The 23,543-nt window shown below is 57.6% G+C and overlaps 9 protein-coding genes across 9 annotated transcripts; 7 read left to right on the forward strand and 2 right to left on the reverse strand.

Moving 5' to 3' along the window:
- Window positions 1-744: 744 nt before the first annotated feature.
- On the reverse strand, window positions 745-2,461 carry THITE_113942 (uncharacterized protein; the record flags this gene model as incomplete). The annotated part of the gene is made up of 9 exons (XM_003655555.1): window positions 745-899; window positions 954-986; window positions 1,094-1,139; window positions 1,217-1,233; window positions 1,472-1,671; window positions 1,944-1,970; window positions 2,138-2,141; window positions 2,225-2,299; window positions 2,341-2,461. 9 exons carry the CDS (start codon window positions 2,459-2,461, stop codon window positions 745-747), a joined length of 678 nt encoding a protein of 225 aa, XP_003655603.1.
- Window positions 2,462-3,852: 1,391 nt separating this feature from the next.
- Window positions 3,853-5,846, forward strand: THITE_71681 (uncharacterized protein). Its single transcript, XM_003655556.1, has 2 exons — window positions 3,853-4,745; window positions 5,049-5,846. Exons 1-2 carry the CDS (start codon window positions 4,316-4,318, stop codon window positions 5,540-5,542), a joined length of 924 nt encoding a protein of 307 aa, XP_003655604.1. The 5' UTR covers window positions 3,853-4,315; the 3' UTR covers window positions 5,543-5,846.
- THITE_2119471 (uncharacterized protein) lies at window positions 5,800-8,090 on the forward strand. Its single transcript, XM_003655557.1, has 4 exons — window positions 5,800-5,929; window positions 6,107-6,270; window positions 6,336-6,504; window positions 6,575-8,090. Exons 2-4 carry the CDS (start codon window positions 6,233-6,235, stop codon window positions 7,724-7,726), a joined length of 1,359 nt encoding a protein of 452 aa, XP_003655605.1. The 5' UTR covers window positions 5,800-5,929; window positions 6,107-6,232; the 3' UTR covers window positions 7,727-8,090.
- Window positions 8,091-8,600: 510 nt separating this feature from the next.
- THITE_60073 (uncharacterized protein) lies at window positions 8,601-10,682 on the forward strand. Its single transcript, XM_003655558.1, has 3 exons — window positions 8,601-9,285; window positions 9,352-9,625; window positions 9,679-10,682. The coding sequence occupies exons 1-3, from the start codon at window positions 8,673-8,675 to the stop codon at window positions 10,271-10,273; spliced, it is 1,482 nt and encodes a 493-aa protein (XP_003655606.1). The 5' UTR covers window positions 8,601-8,672; the 3' UTR covers window positions 10,274-10,682.
- A 142-nt stretch (window positions 10,683-10,824) lies between these two features.
- THITE_2119479 (uncharacterized protein) lies at window positions 10,825-13,406 on the reverse strand. The gene is made up of 2 exons (XM_003655559.1): window positions 12,889-13,406; window positions 10,825-12,828 (listed from the first exon to the last, which is right to left on the reverse strand). The coding sequence occupies exons 1-2, from the start codon at window positions 13,209-13,211 to the stop codon at window positions 10,929-10,931; spliced, it is 2,223 nt and encodes a 740-aa protein (XP_003655607.1). The 5' UTR covers window positions 13,212-13,406; the 3' UTR covers window positions 10,825-10,928.
- A 426-nt stretch (window positions 13,407-13,832) lies between these two features.
- On the forward strand, window positions 13,833-15,696 carry THITE_2119481 (uncharacterized protein). Its single transcript, XM_003655560.1, has 2 exons — window positions 13,833-14,140; window positions 14,202-15,696. The coding sequence occupies exons 1-2, from the start codon at window positions 13,896-13,898 to the stop codon at window positions 15,568-15,570; spliced, it is 1,614 nt and encodes a 537-aa protein (XP_003655608.1). The 5' UTR covers window positions 13,833-13,895; the 3' UTR covers window positions 15,571-15,696.
- Window positions 15,697-16,062: 366 nt separating this feature from the next.
- On the forward strand, window positions 16,063-18,358 carry THITE_2119482 (uncharacterized protein). Its single transcript, XM_003655561.1, has one exon. The coding sequence runs from the start codon at window positions 16,236-16,238 to the stop codon at window positions 18,132-18,134; it is 1,899 nt and encodes a 632-aa protein (XP_003655609.1). The 5' UTR covers window positions 16,063-16,235; the 3' UTR covers window positions 18,135-18,358.
- Window positions 18,359-20,705: 2,347 nt separating this feature from the next.
- On the forward strand, window positions 20,706-21,690 carry THITE_2119483 (carbohydrate esterase family 4 protein). The gene is made up of 3 exons (XM_003655562.1): window positions 20,706-21,277; window positions 21,339-21,410; window positions 21,469-21,690. Exons 1-3 carry the CDS (start codon window positions 20,997-20,999, stop codon window positions 21,659-21,661), a joined length of 546 nt encoding a protein of 181 aa, XP_003655610.1. The 5' UTR covers window positions 20,706-20,996; the 3' UTR covers window positions 21,662-21,690.
- Window position 21,691: 1 nt separating this feature from the next.
- THITE_2119485 (carbohydrate esterase family 4 protein) lies at window positions 21,692-23,040 on the forward strand. The gene is made up of 2 exons (XM_003655563.1): window positions 21,692-22,612; window positions 22,702-23,040. Exons 1-2 carry the CDS (start codon window positions 21,853-21,855, stop codon window positions 22,893-22,895), a joined length of 954 nt encoding a protein of 317 aa, XP_003655611.1. The 5' UTR covers window positions 21,692-21,852; the 3' UTR covers window positions 22,896-23,040.
- The last annotated feature ends 503 nt before the right edge of the window (window positions 23,041-23,543 follow it).

Consider the following 23,543-nt stretch of genomic DNA (forward strand, 5'->3'; position numbering starts at 1 on the left):
TGGGAATTTGTATCACATTCAGACCACGACTTGTCAGAGAAATGAACTGACCATTGGCCCATGGCGCCAGCGGGGGGCCAGGCAACAGGCAGTGCATGGTCTTGTACTGTACATACTTCGCTTCGTTACTGTGATCGACACCGTGAATACAGTACGGATTACACGACACGTGTCGACCCCATGAGAAACAGCCCGGTTTCACACCCCACCCCTGGGGCGGCCCGTGTGTCTCCCATCAAAATCTTGTAGCGCATGTCACGACACGCCCTAGCTAGCATGTCGCCACAGGAATCGCGGCGAATCGACGACGTTGCTAGCGTTGTTGAAGAGGCTAGAATCAGATTTGACGAAAAACGCAGAATTGGCTGAAAAGCTTTAAAAAGCAGCTTTAAAGAATGTAAGACTGGCTTCGAATACTGCCCGCCTTGACCGCCTACCGAATTTTCGCTAGCTCGCTCGCTATACCTGGTTTGGGAAGGTCACGTGATATTACCCATCGATAAGACGGTCCAGCAGCTGGCGCTTAGCAGGCCAAGGTACTGTATTGACTTCAGCAATTGTTTGCGTCTGCCTTTGCAAATGCTCTCTCCTTCAAGTAAGTATCCATTGACCGTTGAGATCTTTCAAGTTTTCTTATCGCGATTATTGTGGCGACGCATCAGCTGGGCCGCATACTGCGTAGTGACAAACGCTGCAAAGTTTTTGGTGGGAGGCGCACAGGCCGCTCTCCAAGGTTTGTTTTTCTCAACGGGGTTGTTTTTCGGACACGGATGTCCTGGAGCGGCACCGCAGGCTCGTGGCTGTGGAGCAGGACGAGGGTTCGAACAAGGACGTGTTACCGCAAGAATGGTCAGCCAGCAAGTGAACGACGCCCCGAAGAGCGGAAAGGGCCTTGCAACCTGGAAATTACACTACACTAGTGTACCGGGTGGAGTCTTGGGTATCCAACTCACCATCTCCAACCGAAATTCCATTTTGCGGGAGGGCTAGTAACAAATGAGGAAGTCGCCGGGCTCATTTCTCACCCCGTTCATCGGCTGGTTAACTGCCGGATCGGAGTGCGCTTTCTCCTTGCAGGTTTCTGTTTACACACCCTTGAGCACACCGCCCGGGTGCACCTCCAAACTCCCGTCCGGGCGCTGAGTGGATACACGGCCAACTCATGAGTTGCATCCCCAGTTACAGTTCGCAGTTGTCGTGCACATACACTACTTACCATACCGAGGTAGGTGCCTAACTTGGGTATCAATCGATTGTCTGACGCGTAGGCAGGGAGCAATGCCCTTCGCGCGCCCGAAAACTTCACAGCACGCAGAGCTTCGTGAGGTGGCAGGCAAACGGCCTGGGAGTGGCAGCTTTCCTCCAGGAACCAGCCAAAAATCACATGTTTAATAAGGTGTGCTGCGCCTCCTACCAAGCGAGCCACGAGATCCGGCGAGGGAGAACGACTCCCGAAGCTTCTACGGCACACATTCTTCGGCATCCAATCCTCCATATGCAACGACCTGCTTTTTGTCCAGTGGAAACGATCCAATGGTTGCTTGAGACCCAACTTGCGAGAGGCGGCCCTGGCTCAGGAGGAGGCTCCTGCAGCTCGCGTTGCGGCCCGAAGCAGTCACAGCATCGGCTTTGGGTTGTGGTACCCGGGGGACGATGACCTTGGCCAACACGCTAATTAGGTAGCGTACCGACTAGGACACTAACGTCAATGAGATTCCCGTTTCAGGGAAGGGCATCGCATCCGTTCCCTACCAAAACCATTGATGAGCTGCTGCCGGCACAGCGCTGCGGCCAGAATGCGACCTCAAGCACGGACTCTGCAAACACCTAACGTTACCTCATCTGTCCGTGCGAGGTGGTTTGCATGCCGACCCTGCAGCACAGATACACACCGCTCAGTCACCGGTCTGGCGTGACATGCAGGATACGCATGCAAAACACACCGACCCGCCAGGGTCAAGGGATACCTGGTAGGTACCTATAGTTACCAGGTTCAGGCACCAACACAACATCCGTCCTGTGATACACCTGGTACGCAGGAACCACATTTGGGACAAGGGAATGAACGGAACACACACACCTCAGTCCCTGGGAGGCAGCATCATAGAACAGCAAGCGATTCAAGTCAGTGAATGCTAGTCATCCGTCCCGCCACTATTCAAGGATAGCACGAAAGCGCCTACTGCGTACAGAGGAGGTACCTAACGACGAATCCAACCACCCACACCGTGAAGTTTTCCATCCAGACCGCCGGAGAATTTGATCATACGCAACGAAAAGTGGCACGTGAACAGATGAGCTTTAAGAGGCCAAGCCCTGACCCCCACGCAAACAACACACCGATATGGATGAGAGTCTCCATCCTCCTTTTGCCAAGGGCAGCCACGTTGACGTCAAAGAGAGGGGCGGTGTGCACTAAACTCAGGTAGTTTGCATCTTGGGCATCGGGACGAATGTTCATGGGGAATCATGGGGTGATTCGAGGAACCTGACAGGCGATTACTGAAGCGGGAGCATATGTTGGTGACGGGGGGATCAATGGCGTGCAGCGCGTTGCCCCAGGCCGTGCATGCCTCGGAACCGTGATCGCCAAACTGCCATCTGCCTTAATCGCGGCGCAACCGTGCCACAGTAGCGAATCCGAGGGGAACGGAACAAGCCTTGGGCAGGAGAAGCTGGGAAACCTGTTTGGCAGCAGGCCATTTCCAACTCTTAGTGTAGAGTGTACCTAGTTACGTACCAAGACTCTCTCCCGTAGGTCGAATACGCTACGGAAGATATAAGGTACTATGTAGTTCATGTGACAACAACGCGTGAACAACAAGCCCAGAGAGCGATGGGTCGATCTCGCACAGTCTGGGGACCCCTTTGCCAAACTCGTGTCCAGTTTTGGGTGAACAACGACGCTGCACAGTTGCCGAGGTCTGAAGGGCACGAGTTCCACGGGGTCGTTTCTTGGCTCGAAACCTTCAACACTCCAGTCATCCTATTTCGAAGACCAGCCAACAGAAATGCGAAAATCGCGAACTCGCTTGCAAGATCAAGAAAAAAAAAAGGAAAGAAGACGGATTTCAGCGGTGCTCTTTACGTTCTTCATTCAGAAAATAGTATTTTTTTTTTTTTTTTTCAACGGGACGCGGATGCTGAGGTGAAACGGCTGACGAACTTCGCGGTTGGGGAAGGACAGAGCTCACGTTAGCACTTGCCGGGGTCAAATTGAATCCCGGAATGGCGGAAATTTCTCTCAATCTCTTGTGTGTCTCCTCTCCACGACGATTTGCTCGAAGCGGCAAAGAGGCGCAGCTGTCGCTGATCCTACACAATGTCTCCCCCACGTCAGCGCGTGAACAAGACCGGCGTTGTCCATCTGGTACACTCTTGCACTGGGCAGACCCAATGCTGCTGCGTCCGTGTCCGTTCCGCAGCCCTGCGCGAAGTCTATGTACCTTGTCGTTGTTCCGGCCACAGTCGTTAGTGGAAAACCTTCCGTCAGCCAGCGCGATAACTAAACGCACGCGGCGCAAATATCGCAGCGGGCGCCCCTTGCGTGTGTGGCACCGGCAAATTTCCCGTGTTACTGTCGGAAAATAGCTACGGAATACTCCAATTTGGAACGACAGATGAGTGTGGCGGACGACACAGCACACAGTACGGAATACACACAGCCGCCGACAGGATGCCGTGTCCTCTCCTGTGCAGGCATCCTGCAGCATCGTCCCAAGCCCAAGCTAAACTGCAGCGTCGATCGATTGAGGTCGGGGCGCCATAGTGTCAACTGGTTGCAGTTGACTCCGATTGGCTCTTTCGCACAGCACCAAACCATCCGACGCCCCGTCGTTCTCATCTTCACTTCACCTCATCCTCATTGCGGAATCCCCTCGCCTTCCTTTGGCGGGTCGGGATCATGTGCAGAGTTGTAACGTTCTAGTTATATCCCTCGGGAGTTTTCCCGGCGGCTACGATGCGAACCGGCCGCAGCGGATGTGAGGTCCGCTTTCCGAACCGACCCCCGCTTGCTCTTCCCGTCCTCCGTGCCCAGAGTCCAGCCTATCTTCGGTAGCCCATCAATGATAAAATGCCCAGCAACGAGCCTCCAATCTGTGCCTGACTCGCCAGTGAACTCGTCTTTGCAATTTTCGCGCTCTCCATCCCCAGTTGTTCGCCCGCGCTCAAACGAGCATAACGAGAAGCCGCCGAATCGGACTGGTCTCAGACAAGTGGGGCTGTGATCTCGCACCAAAGGCCCAGATATCGTGCTTGTGAACAGGGCATCGAGAGGGGAAGGACAGCTTCAGGAGCAGAGACCGCAGCAGCCATGGCAGAAAGCCAGGAGTTTCAGCAATGGCATGCCAGCGACCCCTACCTTGAGCCCCGTTGCTCGCTGGGCGAGGGACCCTACTATGAGCCGGCCACCAACACGCTGCGCTTCGTCGACATCATCAAGAAGCAGCTCCACACCGTCTCGCTCGCCGAGGGGCCCTCGTCGCTCAAGACTCTCCAGTTCGACGAGGCTGTCACCGTCACGGCCGACATCGACGGCAGGGACCCGCAGGAGGCGCTTTTGATCGGGGCCAAGCAGGGGCTGGCGGTGCTGGACAGGCAGACGGGGAAGTACGAGTATGTGACCAAGTTTGGGCAGGAGAAGGCGGAACGGATCAGGAGCAACGATGGCACGGTTGATCCGAACGGGCGATTCTGGCTGGGGACCATGACGGACTTTGGCATGGGACCGTTCCAGCCCGAGGGTGAGTTTTCTGCCCGCTTTTTTTCTCTTCTGTTTGTTGTCTTGACTCCTAGGAAAGGGGCCTACTGTCCCGCATTCACATGCCCAAGGCGGCAGACCCTGGCTACATCCCTCACTGGCGGAGCGGCCTCGCAGAAGTCCCTCTCGCCGCAGCTCGATCATCAGGGCTTGTGGTGCCAAAAACCACGGATGCCATGTGGCCTGCCGCCACTCATTCATTCCGCTCCCCAATCACTACACCATGACCGTAGCGATGATACCGCAATCTGACGTGTGCCACCCCACCTCTTCCAACCAAATCCAGGGTCCCTCTATCGCTTCGCCCAGGCCGGCACGCCGCCTGAGCGCATCCTCTCGGGCCTCATGATCCCCAACTCGGTCGGCTTCTCCCCGGACGGCCGCACCATGTACTTCACGCACTCGACGGCGCGCGAGGTGCTCGCGTGGGACTACGACCCGGCCGACGGCAGCCTGTCCAACCAGCGCGTCTTCTACCGCCACGACGGGCCCGGCGAGCCCGACGGCTTCCGCGTCGACACGGACGGCAACCTCTGGCACGCCGTGTACGGCGAGTCGCGCGTGCTCAAGATCACGCCGGCCGGACAGCTGGTGGGGGAAGTAAGGATCCCGACGCGCAATGCCACTTGCTGCGAGCTCGTCGGCGGCGGCGAGCTGGTGATTACCACGGCGGGGGATGACGAGGGCGAGGGCGAGAGCAAGCGGCTGGGAGGGTCCGTGTTCAAGGTGCACGTCGGCGCGGAGGGGGCGCCGAGATACGCTTACAAGCTGGGGAAGTGAGTGAGGTGTTGGGGGGTGAGGATCACGGTGAGTCGGTGGACAAGCTGAGAAAGTCTGAGAAAATTCATCGAAAATGGACTAACGTTAACCATCTCTCACCGTGCTACCGTTTAACAAGTCAACCATCAATCATGGGATACAGCCGGGCAGTCAGAGTGGCCCCAGGATTCGCGATGTGAGGAACCAAAGGAGAAGAGGGAGTGTAACGCCCATGTACAGTACATACCTTACCTTACCTGTGTAAGGTACGGATTATTCACATCCAGGGCCGGAATCCCATTTCACGCTATGCGGTGAATCTGCGAGTCAGCACACCTACTGTGTACATGATTGTTACCTTACGGAGCCATATGCATGCAGGCATACGAGCCTTACAGCATCCGCTAGGTACGAATCACTTTCAGACGGATACAGACACCTGATCGGCCGCGCGGTCCCGCCAGCTGGGGTACCCAACGACGACCAAGCTCTCCAAGCTCTCCAAGCACTCCAAGCTCTCCAAGCTCTCCCAAGGTCGCGGCGAACGCTGCTCGAAGTCCTTGCGCCTACTAACCAACTCATCAGTTCAATTTCCTCAGTTGTCGGCAGAAAATACAGAGATCACTACGAATTTCTTCATCCCTGAAAAGTTCACTCCGCCTTTCTGTGGCTGCACTCGACCAATTTGGACCGCACGATCCTGGATGCATCATGAGCAAAACATTATCAACCCGGCAGGCCGAAGAGCTGTAGGTACACATCTGTGGTCGAGATTAGAGCTGTAAACCAAATCGATGCTAACAGACGCCGTAAGTCACAAGTCGATCATAGCATACCTCTCGGCGAACGGCGCTCCAGATGCCGCTGCCGCGACGAGGGCCGAATTAGGCCTCGGGTTAGATGTATTCGATGAAGCTTCAACCAAAAAGTATGAGACTTTGTTGGAAAAGAAATGGACCGGCGTCGTCCGTCTACAGAAGAAAGTTCGTCCTTTCGGGTTGGGACACCTTCCGTTCACGCCCAGGGGACGGCCTAACCTGCCTCGTGTGATAGATTATGGACCTCGAATCCCGGGTCGCGGCGTTGCAATCTGAGCTCGACAGTGCCACCCCCTCACATCTGTCAAAACATAATCAAGATCCGACCTCTTGGCTGCCCAGCCAACCCGCCCGCTACAAGCTGGAGTCACACCAATACGATATCACCTGCATCAGCTTTCATCCAGTTTACACCACCGTGGCCTCGGGTGACCAAGGCTCTATCATTAAGATATGGGACTGGGAGCTTGGCGAGCTAGAGAGAACCGTTAAGGGCCACACCCGAGCGGTCACCGGGCTCGACTATGGCGGCCCAAAAGGTCGCATCCTCCTCGTCTCTTGTAGTTCCGACCTGACGGTGAAATTGTGGGACCCAGCGGATGGATACAAGAACATTCGGACGTTCTCGGGGCACGATCACACCGTCAGCGCCGTCCGTTTCATCCCATCTGGGAACCACATCGTCAGCGCCAGCAGGGATGCTACCTTGCGGATCTGGGACATCAATACTGGATATTGCGTGAAGACGATCCACGGGCATTCGAGCTGGATTCGTGACGTGTGTCCCTCCTCTGACGGATCTCACCTGCTATCCACGGGGGACGATCGGACCCTACGCTTATGGGATATCTCCGCGCCGCAGCCACAGAACACGCTGACGATGACCGGCCACGAGAATTTTATCGAATGCTGTGTCTTTGCGCCACCAACCTCGTACCAGTACCTAGCTTCCATGGCCGGGTTGAAGAAGCCACCGCCGAGGAGCAGCACGACAGAATTCATGGCCACGGGCTCACGGGACATGACCATTAAGCTGTGGGATTCACGGGGGACATGTTTCAAGACGCTGATCGGCCATGACAACTGGGTGAGAGCGCTGGCCTTTCACCCCGGTGGCAAGTATCTCCTCTCTGTGGCTGATGACAAGTCGCTGCGCTGCTGGGACCTAAGTCAAGACGGCAAATGCGTCAAGCAGCTGAAGAACCTGCATGATCACTTCATCTCGTGCTTGAGATGGGCGCCCGCGATGGTCAAAGAGCCTCCAGCCGGCGAAGGAAACGGGACGCCCATCAAATCGGGACGGGATTCCCAGCCCCAGCAGGTCCAGATCCGCTGTGTTATTGCCACGGGAAGTGTGGACATGACAATAAAAATATTTGCGAGGTAGCCTGGTAGGAGTATGTCGAGACGCTGCTGAGAACGCTGGCATGACCAGCGTCAGTGCTGTATAAATCGACTTGCAAGGGTAGACGGCCGCTCTAGCTGACAATGAACAAGGAGCAGGAACACAAAGATCTGGTTGTGGACGAACATCAAGGATCAGGCTGACCGTTGGAGTCTGGATTGGTTAGGAGTCTCGTGTGGTTTGGAGTCAGGGGTGCGGGACAAGGGACACCAACGCTTACACCTCCTTACGGGCTTTCGATGTTTGTCGAAACATACCATTTATATCGTATATACACATTGCTTCATAGAGAAGCGCTATTCCTGAGGAACCGGTGATGAGTCATGCTAGGTTACACTCCTCAGTCTGTTTCAATGATCCTGCTTTGTTCAGGGTGACGTTGTTGCTGAGGGTGCAGCAGGCCTTCTCAACCCTCGGCTGAATGGTCCAAGGCGCATTCAGTTTTCTGTTGGACAAGCTGGCTTGACCCAAAGCTCGTCGGCGGTCCATGTCGAATACTGCTCAAAGTGTCAGAGACCAGATGTGGCGAGTACAGACAATACGCAATACGAAAAGTAATACGGGTAAATAACGAGCCCGCGTAATTAACCTTCGATTTTGCTGTCTTGAACTGCATGGTGTGAATCGTCAAGCGGAAATTCAATAGGTACCTTACGGGCCAAGAATGTCTGCCTAATTTTCTCCGCAACTCGCTTGACACTGCCAATGTTGGATCCCCACAGAGGATCTGGACCTCACTTCTTCAATCTCCACCTTCTCATGGCCGTGATCTTGACACGGCTGTAGCCGAACCACCATCACCATGGCTACTCGACCATCCGACCAAGATTTTCCGTCTTCGGATGTGGAAGACAATGACGGAGACCTGGGCTCTCTTTTTGGTGACGGCGACGACTGCGGCGATGACGCCGAACTGGCTTCCCTCTTTATGGAAGCCGGTGCTCTCGCGCCGTGCCACCAGCCCGACTGTGAGCCAGCAACACCTTCACCAAACGAGCGCCCTCAGCAGGCGGCTGATTTTTATGCCCAGTTGTCATTTCCTGAACCGCCTCGCCAGCAGCCGTGCTCGGCGGCGACTCGTGTCACTCTGCCCGCAGTCCCTGATCCTCCCGATGCCACTTTATCGCATCCGGTTGGACACACTTCAGGCGACCTTGTGGTTAGTACCCAACAATCTACTTCTCACCCTGTTGGCTCGGCACCCGTGACGGCGCCGCCCGAAGAGTCGCTCGACGATGCGGCGCTCGAAGCTGAGCTCCAGGGCCTCTGGGAAGCGATTTCAGCCGAAGATCAACCCGTTAATGCATCTGCAGGGAGCCAAGACAGCCATGCTTCCCAGGATGACAGCCATGCTGCCCGAGATGACAGCCATGCTGCTCAGGATGATAGCCGTGCTGCCCAGGATGACAGCGTCATTCTTCCCACCCAGATCCCCGGCTTCCGCTACGCTAGCAGCCAGACGAACAGATGGGTCCGCCTGCCTCGGCGAGTCGATCTCGACCAACGCTTGGCCACCGACCTGATGCATTACATCACTCTCAGTAAGGCCCTTGCAATCCTGCCCTTATTCTGCCCTCTAAGGAAGCCCGTAACTGACGTGAGAGCAGACCGAAACACCAAAATGGAGGATCTCTACAGCAATCTTGAGTTGAATGTCGGCGAGGGCAAGCGACTGTGTGAAGAGATGAGACAGCTCTTGAAGGAGCCACCTCTCAGCCAACTTGTCGAACACCCCGGCAACACTTCGATGGAGACCAAGAGAAATCTCGTCAATATCTCATTCTACGTACTGGTTTACAGGGGGTGGGGCGCCGCCTGGTTCGGTAGTGATTGCAGAACCGCGAAATCGCGGACCTTGTTCTGGCCAGCCGACTCTTCCATGTACGTCTCATTCTCCTTGACTGTATTTGACACCCTGCTAACAAACTTTCCAGTCTCCTGGCCGGTTTCGCCATGCTTCTCTATCGGCTTTTCAGAAACCAGAGGCAAATGCACCAAACCGTGTTGCGGACTCAAGCTCGAATCCTTGAGTCCTACGCTCAACTGGCTCCGTCGCCGTCACCGACGCGGTCACCCTCAGTCCAGTCACCACCCAGTCCGTGCGACGGCGCGTCCCCCTCTGCAGACGGCGAGGCGTTCTTCGATGCCCTCGCCAGGGAGGCGGCGACGTCCAAGAAGCGCAAGCTGGCCGAGTCCGTCCTCGGCCTCGCCGGCCCGCCTCCTCCCTACGAGCTCGAAGTCCCGGAGAATGCCCGGCTCAAGTACTACGTCTACGTCAAAGACAAGACGGACGGCAGCGACCTTGCCCCGCCGATGAAGTATCGCCATACAGATTGCGTGCTCATGCGCGGCGCCTTCTCCCGTCTTAAATCGTGTTTCGAGGCGGTGGAGCAGGCCCCGATCATCGAGATCCAGACGCCGTTTGGGAGAAAGTCGATCGCGAGCGAGGCAGACTGGGATCACGCCGTGCTTGCCATTTACAACGTGAGGCGTGCCGGTGGGGTGGTGGAGGTTGATGTTTTCGTTTGAGGCGCGCTTTGCTTTACATGCGAACCAACTGCCGACCAACTGGGCACAGGTTGAGGAGGGATCCGGCGACCCTGCCATCTGTGCTCTTGCAGGGGACCTTTCAGGGGAGACTGCGGGGGGACGGGCTCGGGAGTTATGCTCGGAGATTCGGGGTTTTGCTGCAGGTATTTGTTTTGTGATGATACCCGGGCGGAGGAGGAACTGGGCGGCGGAGGAAGTCAGTGGAGAGGAGCTTGGGGGAGAGGTGCTCGAGGACGAGGAGCTCCGGGTGAGCAGATGCAGCTGGGCATGGCCGTCAAACGGCATGACGAATAATGAGTGATGAACCTGGCGTTGAGCCTCTATACAAGGCGTTATTATCTGGCATAAGCGAGGGTCAAATGGAGAATACAATCCAAGTAATACCTGCAAAGCGACGAAGTGCAACGGCGCTGGAACCACCAACATCGTGGCGCTCAGATCTCAACATCGCGCGACACAGCTTGCATCCGAGGCAGTTCCATCATTGCCACAACACGCAAAAACGCCAGTAATGCTCCGTTCAAACCCGCCCATAATCCGTACAGACAAAATGCCGTCAAACGCCGAGCATGCACGCTGATTTATCCAGAACGACCGCGGAGACAACCCACCCATGTATTTACAGATGCTTCATTCACAGCCTGATCCTGCCCTCGCCACCTCCCCCGCCAAACCACCTCCTCACGTCTGTCCTTCCTCCTCCCGCACCACCACCGCTGCTGCTGCTGCTGCCGCGCCCGAGCCCTTCATCCCCGCCGCCGCCGCCCATCCACTTCGGCTTCTTGATCCCCTGCCCGATATCCTGCAGCCACTTGGGCGTGTCGAACGTGTCGATGGTGTTCCTGAAGCGGTGGCCCAGCGCCTCGAAGAAGTTCTCGTCCTCGGGCTCGTCCAGCACCACCGCCGCGCGGCCGACCCTCCGCGCCGAGGTGTTCGCCTGCGGCCGGCGTGGTGTGGCCGCCGGTCCCGCAGTCGTGCCCGCCGTCGGGGACGTGCCGAACGGGGTGGTCGGTCCTCCTCTCCCTCCTCGGGGGGGGGCGGTGGTACCCCGGCCGGGACGGGCGGGGATGGACAAGATCGGGGCAGAGCGGCCGCCGGCGGATGCGGGGTCGGCGCGGCGCGCGCGGATCGCGCTCGAGGAGCCGTTGAGTTCGCGCTCTATAAGGTCGCGGCCCTCGCGCCACGAGCCGGTGCCGAAGGCGGCGCCGGGCCAGTCTCCGTTGTCGCCGTCCTCCTCCTCGAGCACGTCGATGCCGGAGCCGAAGATGCGCCTGATCTTGCCGTAGAGACCGAAGAGCGTCGCGCAGACGGGGAGCAGGATGAAGGCGGGGAACAGGTAGTCAAACCACTTGCCCAAGGGGGTAAGGTTGATGAGCTGGCCGAGGAAGTCATAAAATACTGTGTCGCGGTAGATGCCACCCAAGAAGGTCATGAAGTTGTACGTGAGGGGTACGCTGAGCCGGGCGACCTGGCTGGCGTACCAAAAGGCCGATTCCGGGGCGGTGTTGCGGCGCACGAGGGCACGGCCGCGCCAGACTTTGACTTCGGTAATGGAGATGAAGGCGGCCGCGCACATGTAAACCATCCACAAGGCGGCGACGACCTGTCCGACGAGGCCGACTTGGTCTTTACCACGGTCTCGCTGCTGGACTACGCTATAACGAATAACGGAGAGCTGCGGGAATAAGCCCTTGACGAGTTCGGACCAGACGATGCAGAGGGAGGCAAGGGAGAGGAGGACGGCGAGTGCGATCTGCAGACAAGGAACTAGGTGGTAATGGAAGAGGAAGCGCGTATAGGGGGTGAAGAGGGTGTGCCTGTCCCAGAAACCGGAGCTGGGGGAGGCCTTGCCGAAGTCGAGCTTCTTCGAGGCTGCGGAGTCCAGGATCGCTTGCGTCTCGACGGCGTCTTGCAACAGCCGGTTCCACTCGTCCACGTACCTCGACCGGGCGTGTTTAGCCCTGACTAGGCGCCTGGTAAGCTCGGCGAGGTACTTCTCTGTTATGACGTTGGGGAGCGGGCTCTGGTTTCCCGAGCCCCGGAGGATGCCCGCTTGGCTGGGCTGAGACTCGGGCAGGTTCGTCATGTCAACCAGCTCCTCGATCCAATCCTGAAAGAGGCTGGCGCTGCCGCCTTTGCGGCGGCTGAGCTCAGCAATCTGCAACTCCAAATCCTCGAGATCCATCTCCGCATCTTCCATCTTTTCGTAGACTCTCGGGGCCTGGGTTTGGATCCTACGCAATCTGCCGCTGATATTCGCGTTGCGGAAGAGCCGGCGGGGTATGGAGACGAGGCCGTGGCCCATGAGATAGATAGCAAGCACCAAACCCCAGCAGTACGCGAGAGCCATGACCGTGCTCTTGAGCGACTCAGAGAAGTGGCCGTAGGATATGAGTACGTATACCAGCCCGAGGGCTCCGGACCCAAAGACGATGGCATAATACTGTGCGTTGGCATAGAGGCTGTCGAGCACCTTTTGCCGTGGCTCGCGATATCCGGAGTCGGAATACTCGCCGAGGATGGGGAGGATAAACCTGGCGAGCGTCAGAGCGAGCGCAGACTGAGGGATCAAGAAAGCACGGACGGCAACATACCAGGTCAGGGCAAACGTCAGCCAGTAGGCTATCCTCCACGACACGCGGAGCGCCTTCGGATCCAGCCATATGCCCCGCGCATCAACGTCGTCGGCCATGGCGCTGGAGGCCAGGTCTATTGGCACCAGCAGGACCATGCTCGCAGGAAGCCATAGCGCAAAGAAGACGGGCACCAGCAGGTAGCCGGGCGTGGAGCGTAGCGGCAGGTAGTATCGGAGGATCAGGAGGACGACGACCGAGATGCAGAGGAGTGCGACCAGCGCAAACACCAGCGACGGCACCGGCGACGGCGAGGACGACGATGTCGCGGTCTCCATCGTCATGTTGAGCAGATGTGGTGTAGCATGTCCCGGCGAAAAGTGTACGGTGCGTGTGTGTTCGCTAGATTCAATACCGAGTCCGGTGTAGGTAAAGGTTACTGTGTAAAGGTGAGTTAACGTTAGTTGGTTATGTCATGAGACCCTCGTTTGGAGGTGGCGCGGCTGCAACAGGGATCCTTTATCGCATGCATCTCCCCCCACCCCAGCCTATCTCTTTCAATATGATTGGATACCTACCTTACCTTAGTAGGTCGTGAGTTATACAAAGTACACAGTAGTTCCATACAAGAGAGATGTTGTGTTAGTTAGTTCGTGGTGGAGTCGCCGGTAATATCTGGTCTCTCGGGTATAACTGGACGTAAATGCTGTTTTACCGTATATTCTGAATCTTACGAGCTCAGGCTTGTCGCGGCTCGGCTGCAAGCGGCCCGAAGTTCATACTGCCGGTGCTGACACAGGGAAATGACTGGCCAAGTCAACTACAATCTGGTTGTGAAATGGGCAGGGCTCGGGTTGAAAAGTTAGGGAAACCTAGTGCACAGGTCCCTGTCCCAGTAGTGTACAAGTACTGTGTATTCCGTACAGATCCGTACACTACACAAAGCTTCCCCGCTCCGGTGCCACCGTCCATCACCTGCACAGGCAAAGCCTGGGAGGGGTTGGACTGAGGAGCGGGACGCAGATAAGATGACCACCCTCCTCCTGCGGATCGCGTGTGCCTTGAAGAGAAGTCCTGTCACTGTTGGCACCGTCCGCAGCTTTGCTTCGCACAGCAGGCAGAGGTCGCAGAACAACAACTTAATAAGGACGAGAATGGAGGTGCAACTCACAGCGCCGAACGGCAGGACGTGGGTTCAGCCCCTGGGCCTGTTTATTAACAACGAATTTGTCAAGAGCAGCAACGAACAGAAGATTACGACCATCAACCCAACGTGCGTCAGCCGCTTCTTGCGCCGGCGCATGGGTGATTGCTGACTTCGACTTGGGTTCTAGGACGGAGGAGGAGATCTGCTCCGTCTACGCAGCGACGGTCGATGATGTCGACAAGGCAGTGGCCGCCGCCCGCAAGGCGTTCAGAGATCCATCGTGGAAAGCCCTCTCGGGCACAGAGCGTGGCGCGCTGATGCTGAAGCTAGCAGATCTGGTGGCTCAGCACGCCGAGACGCTGGCCACCATTGAGTGTCTCGACAACGGCAAGCCGTACTCTGTCGCGCTCAATGAGAACGTGCCTGAAGTGATCAATGTGCTCAAGTACTATGCCGGCTACGCCGACAAGAACTTTGGCCAGGTCATTGACGTCGGCCCCGCCAAGTTTGCCTACACGGTCAAGGAGCCCCTGGGCGTGTGCGGCCAGATCATTCCGTGGAACTACCCGCTTGACATGGCCGCCTGGAAGCTGGGCCCTGCTCTCTGCTGCGGCAACACGGTGGTGCTCAAGCTCGCCGAGCAGACGCCGCTCTCGATGCTGTACGTGGCACAGCTCATCAGGGAAGCCGGCTTTCCGCCGGGCGTGGTGAACATCATCAACGGCCACGGGCGCGAGGCCGGCGCGGCGCTCGTTCAGCACCCAGGCGTCGACAAGATTGCTTTTACGGGCAGCACCGCCACCGGAAAGGAGGTCATGAAGATGGCCTCCGCCACCATGAAGAACATCACCCTGGAAACGGGCGGCAAGTCGCCGCTCATTGTCTTTGAAGACGCCGATCTCGACCTGGCAGCGACCTGGTCGCACATTGGCATCATGAGCAATCAAGGCCAGATCTGCACCGCCACGTCGCGTATCCTGGTCCACGAGAGCGTCTACGAGGCTTTTGTCGAGAAGTTCAAAGCTAAGGTCGAGGAGATCTCGGTGGTGGGCGACCCGTTCGAAGAGACGACGTTCCAGGGCCCGCAGGTGACCAGGGCGCAGTATGAGCGCGTGCTGTCGTACATCAGGTCGGGGCAGGAAGAAGGCGCCAGCATCGTCCTCGGCGGCGAGCCGGCGCCGCAGAAGGGCAAGGGCTTCTTCGTCGCGCCCACCGTGTTCGTCAACGTCAAGCCGACCATGAAGATATTCCGCGAGGAGATCTTCGGGCCCTGCGTGGCCATTGTCGCCTTCAGCACCGAGGAAGAGGCCATCCAGCTGGCGAATGACACGACCTATGGCCTGGGGTCGGCGCTGTTCACCAAGGATCTCACGCGGGCGCACCGCGTCGCCAGAGAGATTGAAGCAGGCATGGTCTGGATCAACAGCAGTAACGACTCGGATTTCCGGGTTCCCTTCGGCGGTGTCAAGCAGTCGGGCATCGGCAGGGAGCTGGGAGAGGCCGGGCTTGCGCCGTATTGCAACATCAAGGCCATACATGTAAACATGGCCGCGTGACGGCCTTGCTGTATCTCCGTGTATTCTTGCTTCTTCTTCTTATTCTTTTTCTTTTCTTTTTCCTTCACGAAAACAAGTGTGCCTGGATTTTCAATCCTGCGGCTTCGATTTATTCGCAAAGTTCGCAATGCTTCGACTGGGGCACACGGGATTGAGAAAGCTTGCTTACAATCCGGAACCGATGCGCAGCTGGAGATCAACAGACAGATCCTGCCAAATGCGGAAACTTCTTTCCCGGCTCTTTCGGCCCCTTCAGGGTGAGGACAACTCGATTCTGCTGCATACCCCCTTATGATCGAGAAGACCCACGGACTCTTTCTCCATCGCAAATCTAATCTCAGTGCCACCTTCTTTCAAGCTTGCGTGTTGTCGGCCTCGAGGCTGTATAACAGGGCGATAACGCCAAGCCGCTCTACTGTGTATGTACTGTGTAATGAGACAGCCAATGCCTACTCAATTGGGTTGGAGCTCAGCTCCACATTTCGAGCACAGAGGCTCCGCGCTGGAGTGTCATCATCGTGTCGTCGCCGCGTATCTTGAACGGGGTTCTTCGACCTCCGCAAACGGCCCTCAACACCCGAGTTGCGCTTCGAACGTAGCCGTTCACGAGTCCCAACCTCCTTATCCCCGGCCGTCGGCGCAACCGCATCCGCATCCGCAACCCAATGGCGCCGGCGATACCCGCGGCCGAACTGCGACTTTCATACCCCCTGTACGCCCTCGATTTTGACCCGCAAGATGCGACCCGTCTTATAGTCGGCGGCGGCGGCGGAGCTGCGAGGAGTGGGGTGGGAAACAAGGTCAGCGTGCTCGATGCCGCTCGTGAGGACGCGCTGCAGCTCGTCTCCGAGCTCGAGCTCAGCCCCGACGAGGACAGTGTCAACACGCTCGCTGTTGGCGCCCGCCGGGGGAATTCGCTTTTGTTCTACGCGGGCATCAACTCGGCCGAGGCCGATTTGCAGAAGGGCAAAAACGAGCACTTCAGGGTGTTTAAGGCCGACCTGCCCCGCAAGGCCAGCGCCGAGCCCAAGATCAGCGAACTCTCGCGAACTGCCCTCTTCTCCACCACAGACGCCGAGGCATACCAAAGGTTGTTAAGGATATCAGGCAAAGTTGGGGCCGCTGCAACTGGTACAATAGGGCGCTCCAAGGATGCGCAAATTGCCATCTTTGACCTTCCCTCGGCCAGCAGCGGCAGCTCCACTCCCAGACTCAGGGGCAAGCTAGAGCTCTCGAAGGAGGCCATGGATATGGACATGATACAGATCTCCGACGATGAGCACCAGCTGGTGTATTGTGACGGCTACGATATCTACACTTTGATCATCGGAAAGGCCAGTGTCAACGGCCCCCACTGCGTCTTCACCATGCCGGATGACGAGTCCAGCGGAGCCACTGCCCGCCCGTCGCTCCGATCTATACGCTTCCTCACTCCGACGTTCGTGCTGGCCGTTGCAAATCTGCCCCAGGCACGTGGAGCCGTGCTCCAAGGCTTCCGTCTTCCCAAGCCATCCGATCTAGGCAAAGAGGAGAGGGAAGGAAAAGCCCGGCTTGCCGTCACAGCGCGCGTCCCCAAGCACGTCGCGCGCGCCACGGGCCTAGCGGTCCGCAACCTCTCGCCGCCACTCACACCTTCAACAAAACAAGGCGACACACAATTCGTCATCGCCGTGACCGGTCAAGACAGCTCCATCACCCTCTACACGCTCGAGCATCAAACCGTGGGCGAAATCAGTCTGATCGCCAACCTCCACCCCGTCACCACGCTAAAGGAGGCTCACCTCGGCCCCATTTCAGGACTCGCATTTTCGCACTTCACCCCGCCGCCGGAGCCCTCAGCCTCCGCTTCAGAAAAGGACCCGAAAAAGCCTTCCCCACACCTCAAACTCGCCTCCATCGGCTCCATGGCCAACACCTGCGTCGTCCACACCCTCCCTCTCAAACAGCTGCCCACCACCACCAAACCGAAACCGGGTCCCCAACGCAGCGCCCCTCGCGCCGCGCGGTACGTCCTGGCGCTCAAAAGCCGGCCACCCTCCGGGACGAAGCTGTTCGTCGGCGCGGCCCTCGTCTTCGCCCTCCTCGCCCTGCTGCTGCAGGGCATCCTCGAGGTGAAGGGCCTCTCCAAGCCCTACCTCGGCGCGCGGTCCGTCACGCCCGTGCGCTGGCACAGCCCCGGGCTGTACTACGCGCTGTCGGAGTCGGCGCCGCCCGTGACGCCCCTGCCGTCCGGGTTCTTCGAAAAGTACCGAGATCTAGGCGAGGCGGGCGGGCTGCCGGAGCGCAAGGTGCCCGTGCTCCTGCACCGGCCTGCGGCGGCTGGCCGGGAGGGCGAGGTGGAGGGGGAGGGGGAGGGGGAGGGGGAAATCGAGGTCGTTGAGAACCATGACGAGGAACGGCATGGGCCGGCGAGGGAGTGGGAGGCGCTGCACCCCGCGCAGAAGGAAGCGTGGAAGGAGAAGCTGAAGAGGGCTGGGCAGTGGGGCGAGGAGATGGGCGAGGCCGTCTTTAAGGGCATTTTGTTTGGGGAGATCGCCGGCGTTGTGGGGGCTATGGTTGCGTAAGGGCTATAATGTGAGATGAATATGTGATGTGTGAAGAAGAAGTAACGACTTGCAGTATTGAGCATTCGGAGGATTTGGGAGAGTTCAGAGCAAGTGGTGAGTTACCTGTATGATAACTGCTGTGTTCCAGTTATGTGGCAAGAGTTTGTCTGCCAGGTAGCTGGCGTACTGGGCAACCAGTGTTTGTTTACCTCTTTTTCCCCGTCCCGGCTTAAAGGGGGTGTGAGCTCCACTTGGAATTCAAGCGCGCTCAGTCTGGACAGGGAACTCGAGTTGGATTTGAGCCATCTTGCACATTTGTTCCCAACAAAAAGTGGCCACAGTGACTGACATCGGAAAGCGACCTGGTTGGGATCTCGACCGCTTGCCTGAGGAGAAATTTACCCCCCTAGTGGCGCCATCATCGCGGCGGCAGAACTCTCAATACCGGAGTCGATCGGTCCGTCACTCAAAGTTCACAGCTGTTACACTGCTGAGCCATGCTTTCAGAGCTGCTGACCTTTTTGACTGAGAGAGGGGCATGGGCGGTGAGCGTTTGGCTTGCCATTCTTGCCGCTCGCCGATCTGTACTATGTCCGTTCCCATAGCTGCTCCCTGAGCAACCCCGTGGAAAAAGCTGACGAAGAGCCCTTCCCGGGCGCGCCGTGGCCGACCATCGCTTTGCTGCGGGCTCCTGCCACAGCTGGTCCGAGTGGAACATTCCTGTGGAATGCTGCCAGGGCACGGAGGCACGGATGGTAGAGGAAGGCACTCTGTAAGCGTGTAAGCGGCGGGCCAAAGACGGTCGTCTGTGACTACTGAGACATGCATGTCACGTTACCACGACACGTTCAAGTGGTACCGTCCCGGCATCGATGTTGAGCGGCCGAAGGGTCGGCAAATCGGCAGGTGTTCTCCGGGTCTGCTACCCTGCACCTGAGCCACGACAGCTTCCGCAGGGCCAAGATGACGAGCTGTGTCCTATATTGGACAAGAACGTGGTGGCTTCGGGTGATACCACGGTACGGGACACAGCAGGTCGGTTGGCGCATGGGGTGGTGGTGGTTGCTACTCAATTTATTAGCAGCCCACAGGGCAGGTGAGAAAGTCAGGTCTCCAGTTGCCTTCAACTTCGTACCTGACCAGCGGCTGGGACGGTGTGCGGTGGGGGTTGAGATGGGTGGTAAGGCGGTGGGAAGTACCTAGGTAGAGTTGGAACTGGAATATCTTGAGAGTGGGAGCGAAACGGCTCGGTATGTGGTTCGTCCTGCTTGGCTCCCGTCTCCTGTCTCCCGGCACCTGAGGCAGGAGCAACTCGGGGACGGTTTCCCAAAGCTGTTGCCGCTTGGATCAGATAGGCATCCACTGGTAGACAATCGGGGCAAGAACGTTCCAGTCCGTAGGGCGCGATCACGAAACATTACTTCCAGGTTCCAGGTTCGTGTCTCATCTATACTGCTGTGTATGGATGTGCCTGCCAAGACTGCGTAGGTAGGCAAGTGCCTGCCAAGACCTTCAAGTTGGATCTGCTTGCAGCTCCTTGTGTCATCAATATCTGTTTGGAGTCGCACACCACCGACCTTGAGAGATTCCCCTCACTCGCCTCTCGTGTTCAGCAACCCTCTGCTCCAGCCGTCAGCGCCTTCCGCCTTTTCTCGCAATCCGCCCTATTTTCCGGTTCTGCATGCCGCCCGTCCCCGCAGATCCACTGCGACGGTCGAGTCCGACTTCAGCCGGAATACAACAAGCGGTCGTGAATTCGTAACGGAGCGACCTTCTCAAATTTAGGATATTTGCCGCGTCATCCTGCTTTGCGGGAATACCAAGCTTTCAGCACGGGATGCCCTCCGCGCGCCCCAGATCTGCCGGAAAGGGACCACGCCCATGCGGCTGATCGTCGCACTTTGGGCCGTCTTCCTCCCTTGCGTCGCATCGCGGAGGCATTTGCGCCATTCGAGGAACCTGGCTGGTGCGGACAACAGCGCCGCGCTTTCGTCAGCTTTCGCTCAATCGAAAGCGCAAACCATCGCTGATCCTCGCGTTCTGCCGGCTCTTCTCCCTTCTCCTTCCCTTCCGTCTTTCCGATGAGGGTTGAAGAAGGGTTTTGGGCACCACCGAAAGGACCTTCCCGCCGGCGAGCCAGGCCCGTACCGTACCATCTCTTATATTCCTGGTTGCATCTCCTATGCCCGAAGACTGGCTCGATGGGAAGCTACTGTTTCTCCTCCCAGCCAATGCGGGCCCTTGTTAGATTGAGCTTGCGTTGTTACTCAACCTGCGGCATTGGACGAACCGTCTGAGCTGCCTGTCTCGACCCTAGGATCTCCCTCGTTAACATCGACGCACTGTTCGGATGCACACTCAGTCATTGTCAACCATAGTCCCCAAGTGGCGACTCAGAAGGAGACCCTGCGTTCTCCGCCGATGTTCTATGCTTTCAACTACCCTACTGGTAGATGGAAGGTGGGAGAGTCTTGGCTGGCTACCCAAAGTTAGGAGATGCTTCCTAACCGCAAGGCCTGTGAATTAACACAACGTTCCGTCCCCCAAGCAGAGGGCTGCGTCTCCCCGGCAATGTGGTATCTACCACCATGACCTTCATTTATAACTCCCCACATACCCTTCCATCACCGTTCCAGTCTTCCGCCTCTCTCGCTTGCGACGCTACCGCATGCATATGGAAGCCCGGTACCGCCGCGGAAGGAGATGCCGATGTTTGCCAATATTAATTTCCGAACGTGTAGTTCGTCCATAAATCTTGACGTCGCCTCCTGGCTTGTTTCTCTCGACCACCGAGGATCAATTCCCCTTGCCCTCTTGCCCCTGCGCCGTCTGTCTCATTGGTTTTTCTCCTTGCACGGCTGAGCAGAGCCCTCGACGAACATGAGGCTGTCATCCGTGGTTCTCGCTGCCTCTCTTGGCCTGGTCCTTGCCCACGGGAATCATGGTCAGCACGTCCCCAAAATCCTAGGAGGCAGGAAGTTCCTCGCTGCTCTGCAGGCCCGGAGGAGCACAGCTCCCAATCCGCAGGGCCCTGTTAGGAGGCAGGATATGCCCGTCAAGCGGGGAGAGCACTTGAAGACCCGGCAAGTTGGCGGCGTCGACGGACGATGCGGTCCGGGCATCGGGAGCTGCGCCTCAGGGTACTGCTGCTCTCCCGAAGGGTGTGTTGTCCTGGCCGTCCAAGTATGCTCCTGATGGTGCTCAAGCTGACGCACATGATAGCTGGTGCGGGAAGGGTATCGATTACTGCAGCGCCCCTGACTGCCAGTTGAATTACGGTTCCGGCTGTGACGCGGTAAGTTGAACTTCGAAAGGAAATAGGGCTTCGAGCGTTTGACTGACGGAGCCTCAAGAACCAAAAGCCCAGCGGAGCAGACACTTCCGGGGTTCCCCGCCCCAAGCTGGGCAGCGTCCCCTATGGAGGAGCGGGTATCTACGACTGCGTAAACGCGGGCGATATCGCCGTGACCTTCGATGACGGGCCATACATTTACACAAACGACCTGCTGGACAAACTGAAGGTCCGTCGTGAACGGGGCATATAATTTCCACTCTGGGATCGAAGCGCTGACACGGAAGCAGAGCTACGGCGCTAAGGCAACGTTCATGATCACAGGGAACAACCTGGGCAAGGGAATGATCAACGACCCGTCAACCATCTATCCTGCCATCATCAAAGTAAGAGATGTTGGTGGATCTGGTGGTGGAATCTCACTGACCTACGAGACGTTAGAGGATGCATGCCGAAGGACACCAGATTGCCAGCCACACCTGGTCCCATCAAAACGCCAGCCAGTTGACAAACACGCAGTTCACAAACCAGATGGTGTGGAACGAGATTGCACTCAACTCCATCCTCGGTTTCTTCCCCACGTACATGAGGCCCCCCTATTCCATCTGCGAGAAGAACTGTCAGAACATCCTGTCAAAGCTCGGCTACCACATCATCTATTTCGACCTCGACACCGAAGGCTACCTCAACGACGACCCGACCCTCATCCAAAACAGCAAGGACATCTGGGACCAAGCGGTTGACGGGTCCGACCCGACGAAAGACAGCTTCCTGCAGATCGAGCACGACATTCACTACCAGACCGTGTACAACCTGACAGACTACATCCTCACCTCACTATTCGAGCTGGGTTACAGATCCGTGACCGTGGGCGAGTGCCTGGGCGATCCCGCTTCCAATTGGTACCGCGCGGGCCCCAGCGGCACCAACACCAGTAAGCCTACACCCCCCACGCGGACCACGGCCTCCGTTGCTCCGACGCGAACTGGTGTGAGCGTTGATGGTAGTTGCGGAAACGGCGTGACGTGCGCCGGCAGCAGGTTCGGCACCTGCTGCTCCGCCTACGGCTACTGCGGCACCACCGATGACTACTGCTCGCTCGACAACGGCTGCCAGGTCGCGTGGGGCAGCTGTGACGGGGCGGGGACGACGACGAGCATCACGACGGGGACGACCATTAGCACGAGGTCGACCTCCCTCCCGTGTAAGTAAACTTTCACGGTCGCCACGCAAGTGGCCAGCCAGCCGCGAGGCCACTAACTAACCTCAGTCCTTTTCATATCATCTATCTAGCCACGTCCACGGCACCCCCGGCCCAAACCGGTCTGGCAGTCAGCACTGACGGCCGCTGTGGCGCCGAGGTCCAAGAGACCTGTGCCGGTAGCTCTTTCGGCCCCTGCTGCAGCCCGGCCGGGAAGTGCAGCTCCAACACGATCTCGTGCCTAGCCCTCTTGGGTTGCCAGAAGGCTTATGGGACTTGCATCTAGATAGATGTGATGTGCATGAGAGGGTTTCCAGATGAAAAGACCCTGCTGTTTCCTCGATCATCCTTCTCTCCTTCCTCTGTTTGTATATAGTGACGACGCACACGGCATGTGGAAGGACGCAATTGCCCTTGGAAAATAGGGGGGGTTTCCGTCTTCTTCATACAGCATGGAGCTTGACATAGGGGTGGTGGGTTAATCCCGAGCATACCCGCTCTGTCAAGCGCTTTGAACCTCATCCGGGGCGTGAGCACAGGCATGGTGCTGGGCGGCCACGTAAGAAAATTGGAAAATGGAGAGCGAAAAGGGTCTTCAGCAAAGTTCGCCAGTTATCCCTGCCTCCGTCCTCGCGCAGGTCGAGAGGAAAGGTCCTGCTCGGAGCCCTCGTAGAGAATGGAGGGTGTACCGCCCTTGCCGAGCTGGTGCAGGCAAGATGATCCTATCCTTGTTGCTGGGGGGAGACACCTCGCTCGCACCCTCGCCGGAAACCGGCTCAACCACAAGGCCACCCGGCTTCTGGGGAAGTCGTGGAGCTCTGGATATGTATATCAATACAAGTCTCCTCAGTGTGTCTGTCCCATGTACTCAATCGGCTTTTGTCTCGATTATGTCTCAATTATGCTGGCTGTTGCCCGGAAAGAACCTGAACAT

This window comes from Thermothielavioides terrestris, chromosome 4 (genome assembly GCF_000226115.1).
Source record: "Thermothielavioides terrestris NRRL 8126 chromosome 4, complete sequence".
In the NCBI taxonomy this organism is placed as follows: Eukaryota; Fungi; Ascomycota; class Sordariomycetes; order Sordariales; family Chaetomiaceae; genus Thermothielavioides; species Thermothielavioides terrestris.

What these genes read in the sequence shown, in the direction of transcription:
- THITE_2119483 (XM_003655562.1), top strand. Translation starts at nt 20,997, where the DNA reads ATGAGGCTGTCATCCGTGGTTCTCGCTGCCTCTCTTGGCCTGGTCCTT. An exon ending in TACTGCTGCTCTCCCGAAGG is followed by an intron (nt 21,278 to 21,338) that starts GTGTGTTGTCCT and finishes CGCACATGATAG; the next exon opens with CTGGTGCGGGAAGGGTATCG. An exon ending in TACGGTTCCGGCTGTGACGC is followed by an intron (nt 21,411 to 21,468) that starts GGTAAGTTGAAC and finishes ACGGAGCCTCAA; the next exon opens with GAACCAAAAGCCCAGCGGAG.
- THITE_2119482 (XM_003655561.1), top strand. Translation starts at nt 16,236, where the DNA reads ATGGCGCCGGCGATACCCGCGGCCGAACTGCGACTTTCATACCCCCTG.
- THITE_2119481 (XM_003655560.1), top strand. Translation starts at nt 13,896, where the DNA reads ATGACCACCCTCCTCCTGCGGATCGCGTGTGCCTTGAAGAGAAGTCCT. An exon ending in ATTACGACCATCAACCCAAC is followed by an intron (nt 14,141 to 14,201) that starts GTGCGTCAGCCG and finishes CTTGGGTTCTAG; the next exon opens with GACGGAGGAGGAGATCTGCT.
- THITE_60073 (XM_003655558.1), top strand. Translation starts at nt 8,673, where the DNA reads ATGGAAGCCGGTGCTCTCGCGCCGTGCCACCAGCCCGACTGTGAGCCA. An exon ending in GATGCATTACATCACTCTCA is followed by an intron (nt 9,286 to 9,351) that starts GTAAGGCCCTTG and finishes ACGTGAGAGCAG; the next exon opens with ACCGAAACACCAAAATGGAG. An exon ending in TGGCCAGCCGACTCTTCCAT is followed by an intron (nt 9,626 to 9,678) that starts GTACGTCTCATT and finishes CAAACTTTCCAG; the next exon opens with TCTCCTGGCCGGTTTCGCCA.
- THITE_2119479 (XM_003655559.1), bottom strand. Translation starts at nt 13,211, where the DNA reads ATGACGATGGAGACCGCGACATCGTCGTCCTCGCCGTCGCCGGTGCCG. An exon ending in CTGACGTTTGCCCTGACCTG is followed by an intron (nt 12,829 to 12,888) that starts GTATGTTGCCGT and finishes GACGCTCGCCAG; the next exon opens with GTTTATCCTCCCCATCCTCG.
- THITE_2119485 (XM_003655563.1), top strand. Translation starts at nt 21,853, where the DNA reads ATGCATGCCGAAGGACACCAGATTGCCAGCCACACCTGGTCCCATCAA. An exon ending in GAGGTCGACCTCCCTCCCGT is followed by an intron (nt 22,613 to 22,701) that starts GTAAGTAAACTT and finishes TCATCTATCTAG; the next exon opens with CCACGTCCACGGCACCCCCG.
- THITE_71681 (XM_003655556.1), top strand. Translation starts at nt 4,316, where the DNA reads ATGGCAGAAAGCCAGGAGTTTCAGCAATGGCATGCCAGCGACCCCTAC. An exon ending in GGGACCGTTCCAGCCCGAGG is followed by an intron (nt 4,746 to 5,048) that starts GTGAGTTTTCTG and finishes AACCAAATCCAG; the next exon opens with GGTCCCTCTATCGCTTCGCC.
- THITE_2119471 (XM_003655557.1), top strand. Translation starts at nt 6,233, where the DNA reads ATGAGCAAAACATTATCAACCCGGCAGGCCGAAGAGCT. An exon ending in ACCCGGCAGGCCGAAGAGCT is followed by an intron (nt 6,271 to 6,335) that starts GTAGGTACACAT and finishes AGACGCCGTAAG; the next exon opens with TCACAAGTCGATCATAGCAT. An exon ending in TCGTCCGTCTACAGAAGAAA is followed by an intron (nt 6,505 to 6,574) that starts GTTCGTCCTTTC and finishes CTCGTGTGATAG; the next exon opens with ATTATGGACCTCGAATCCCG.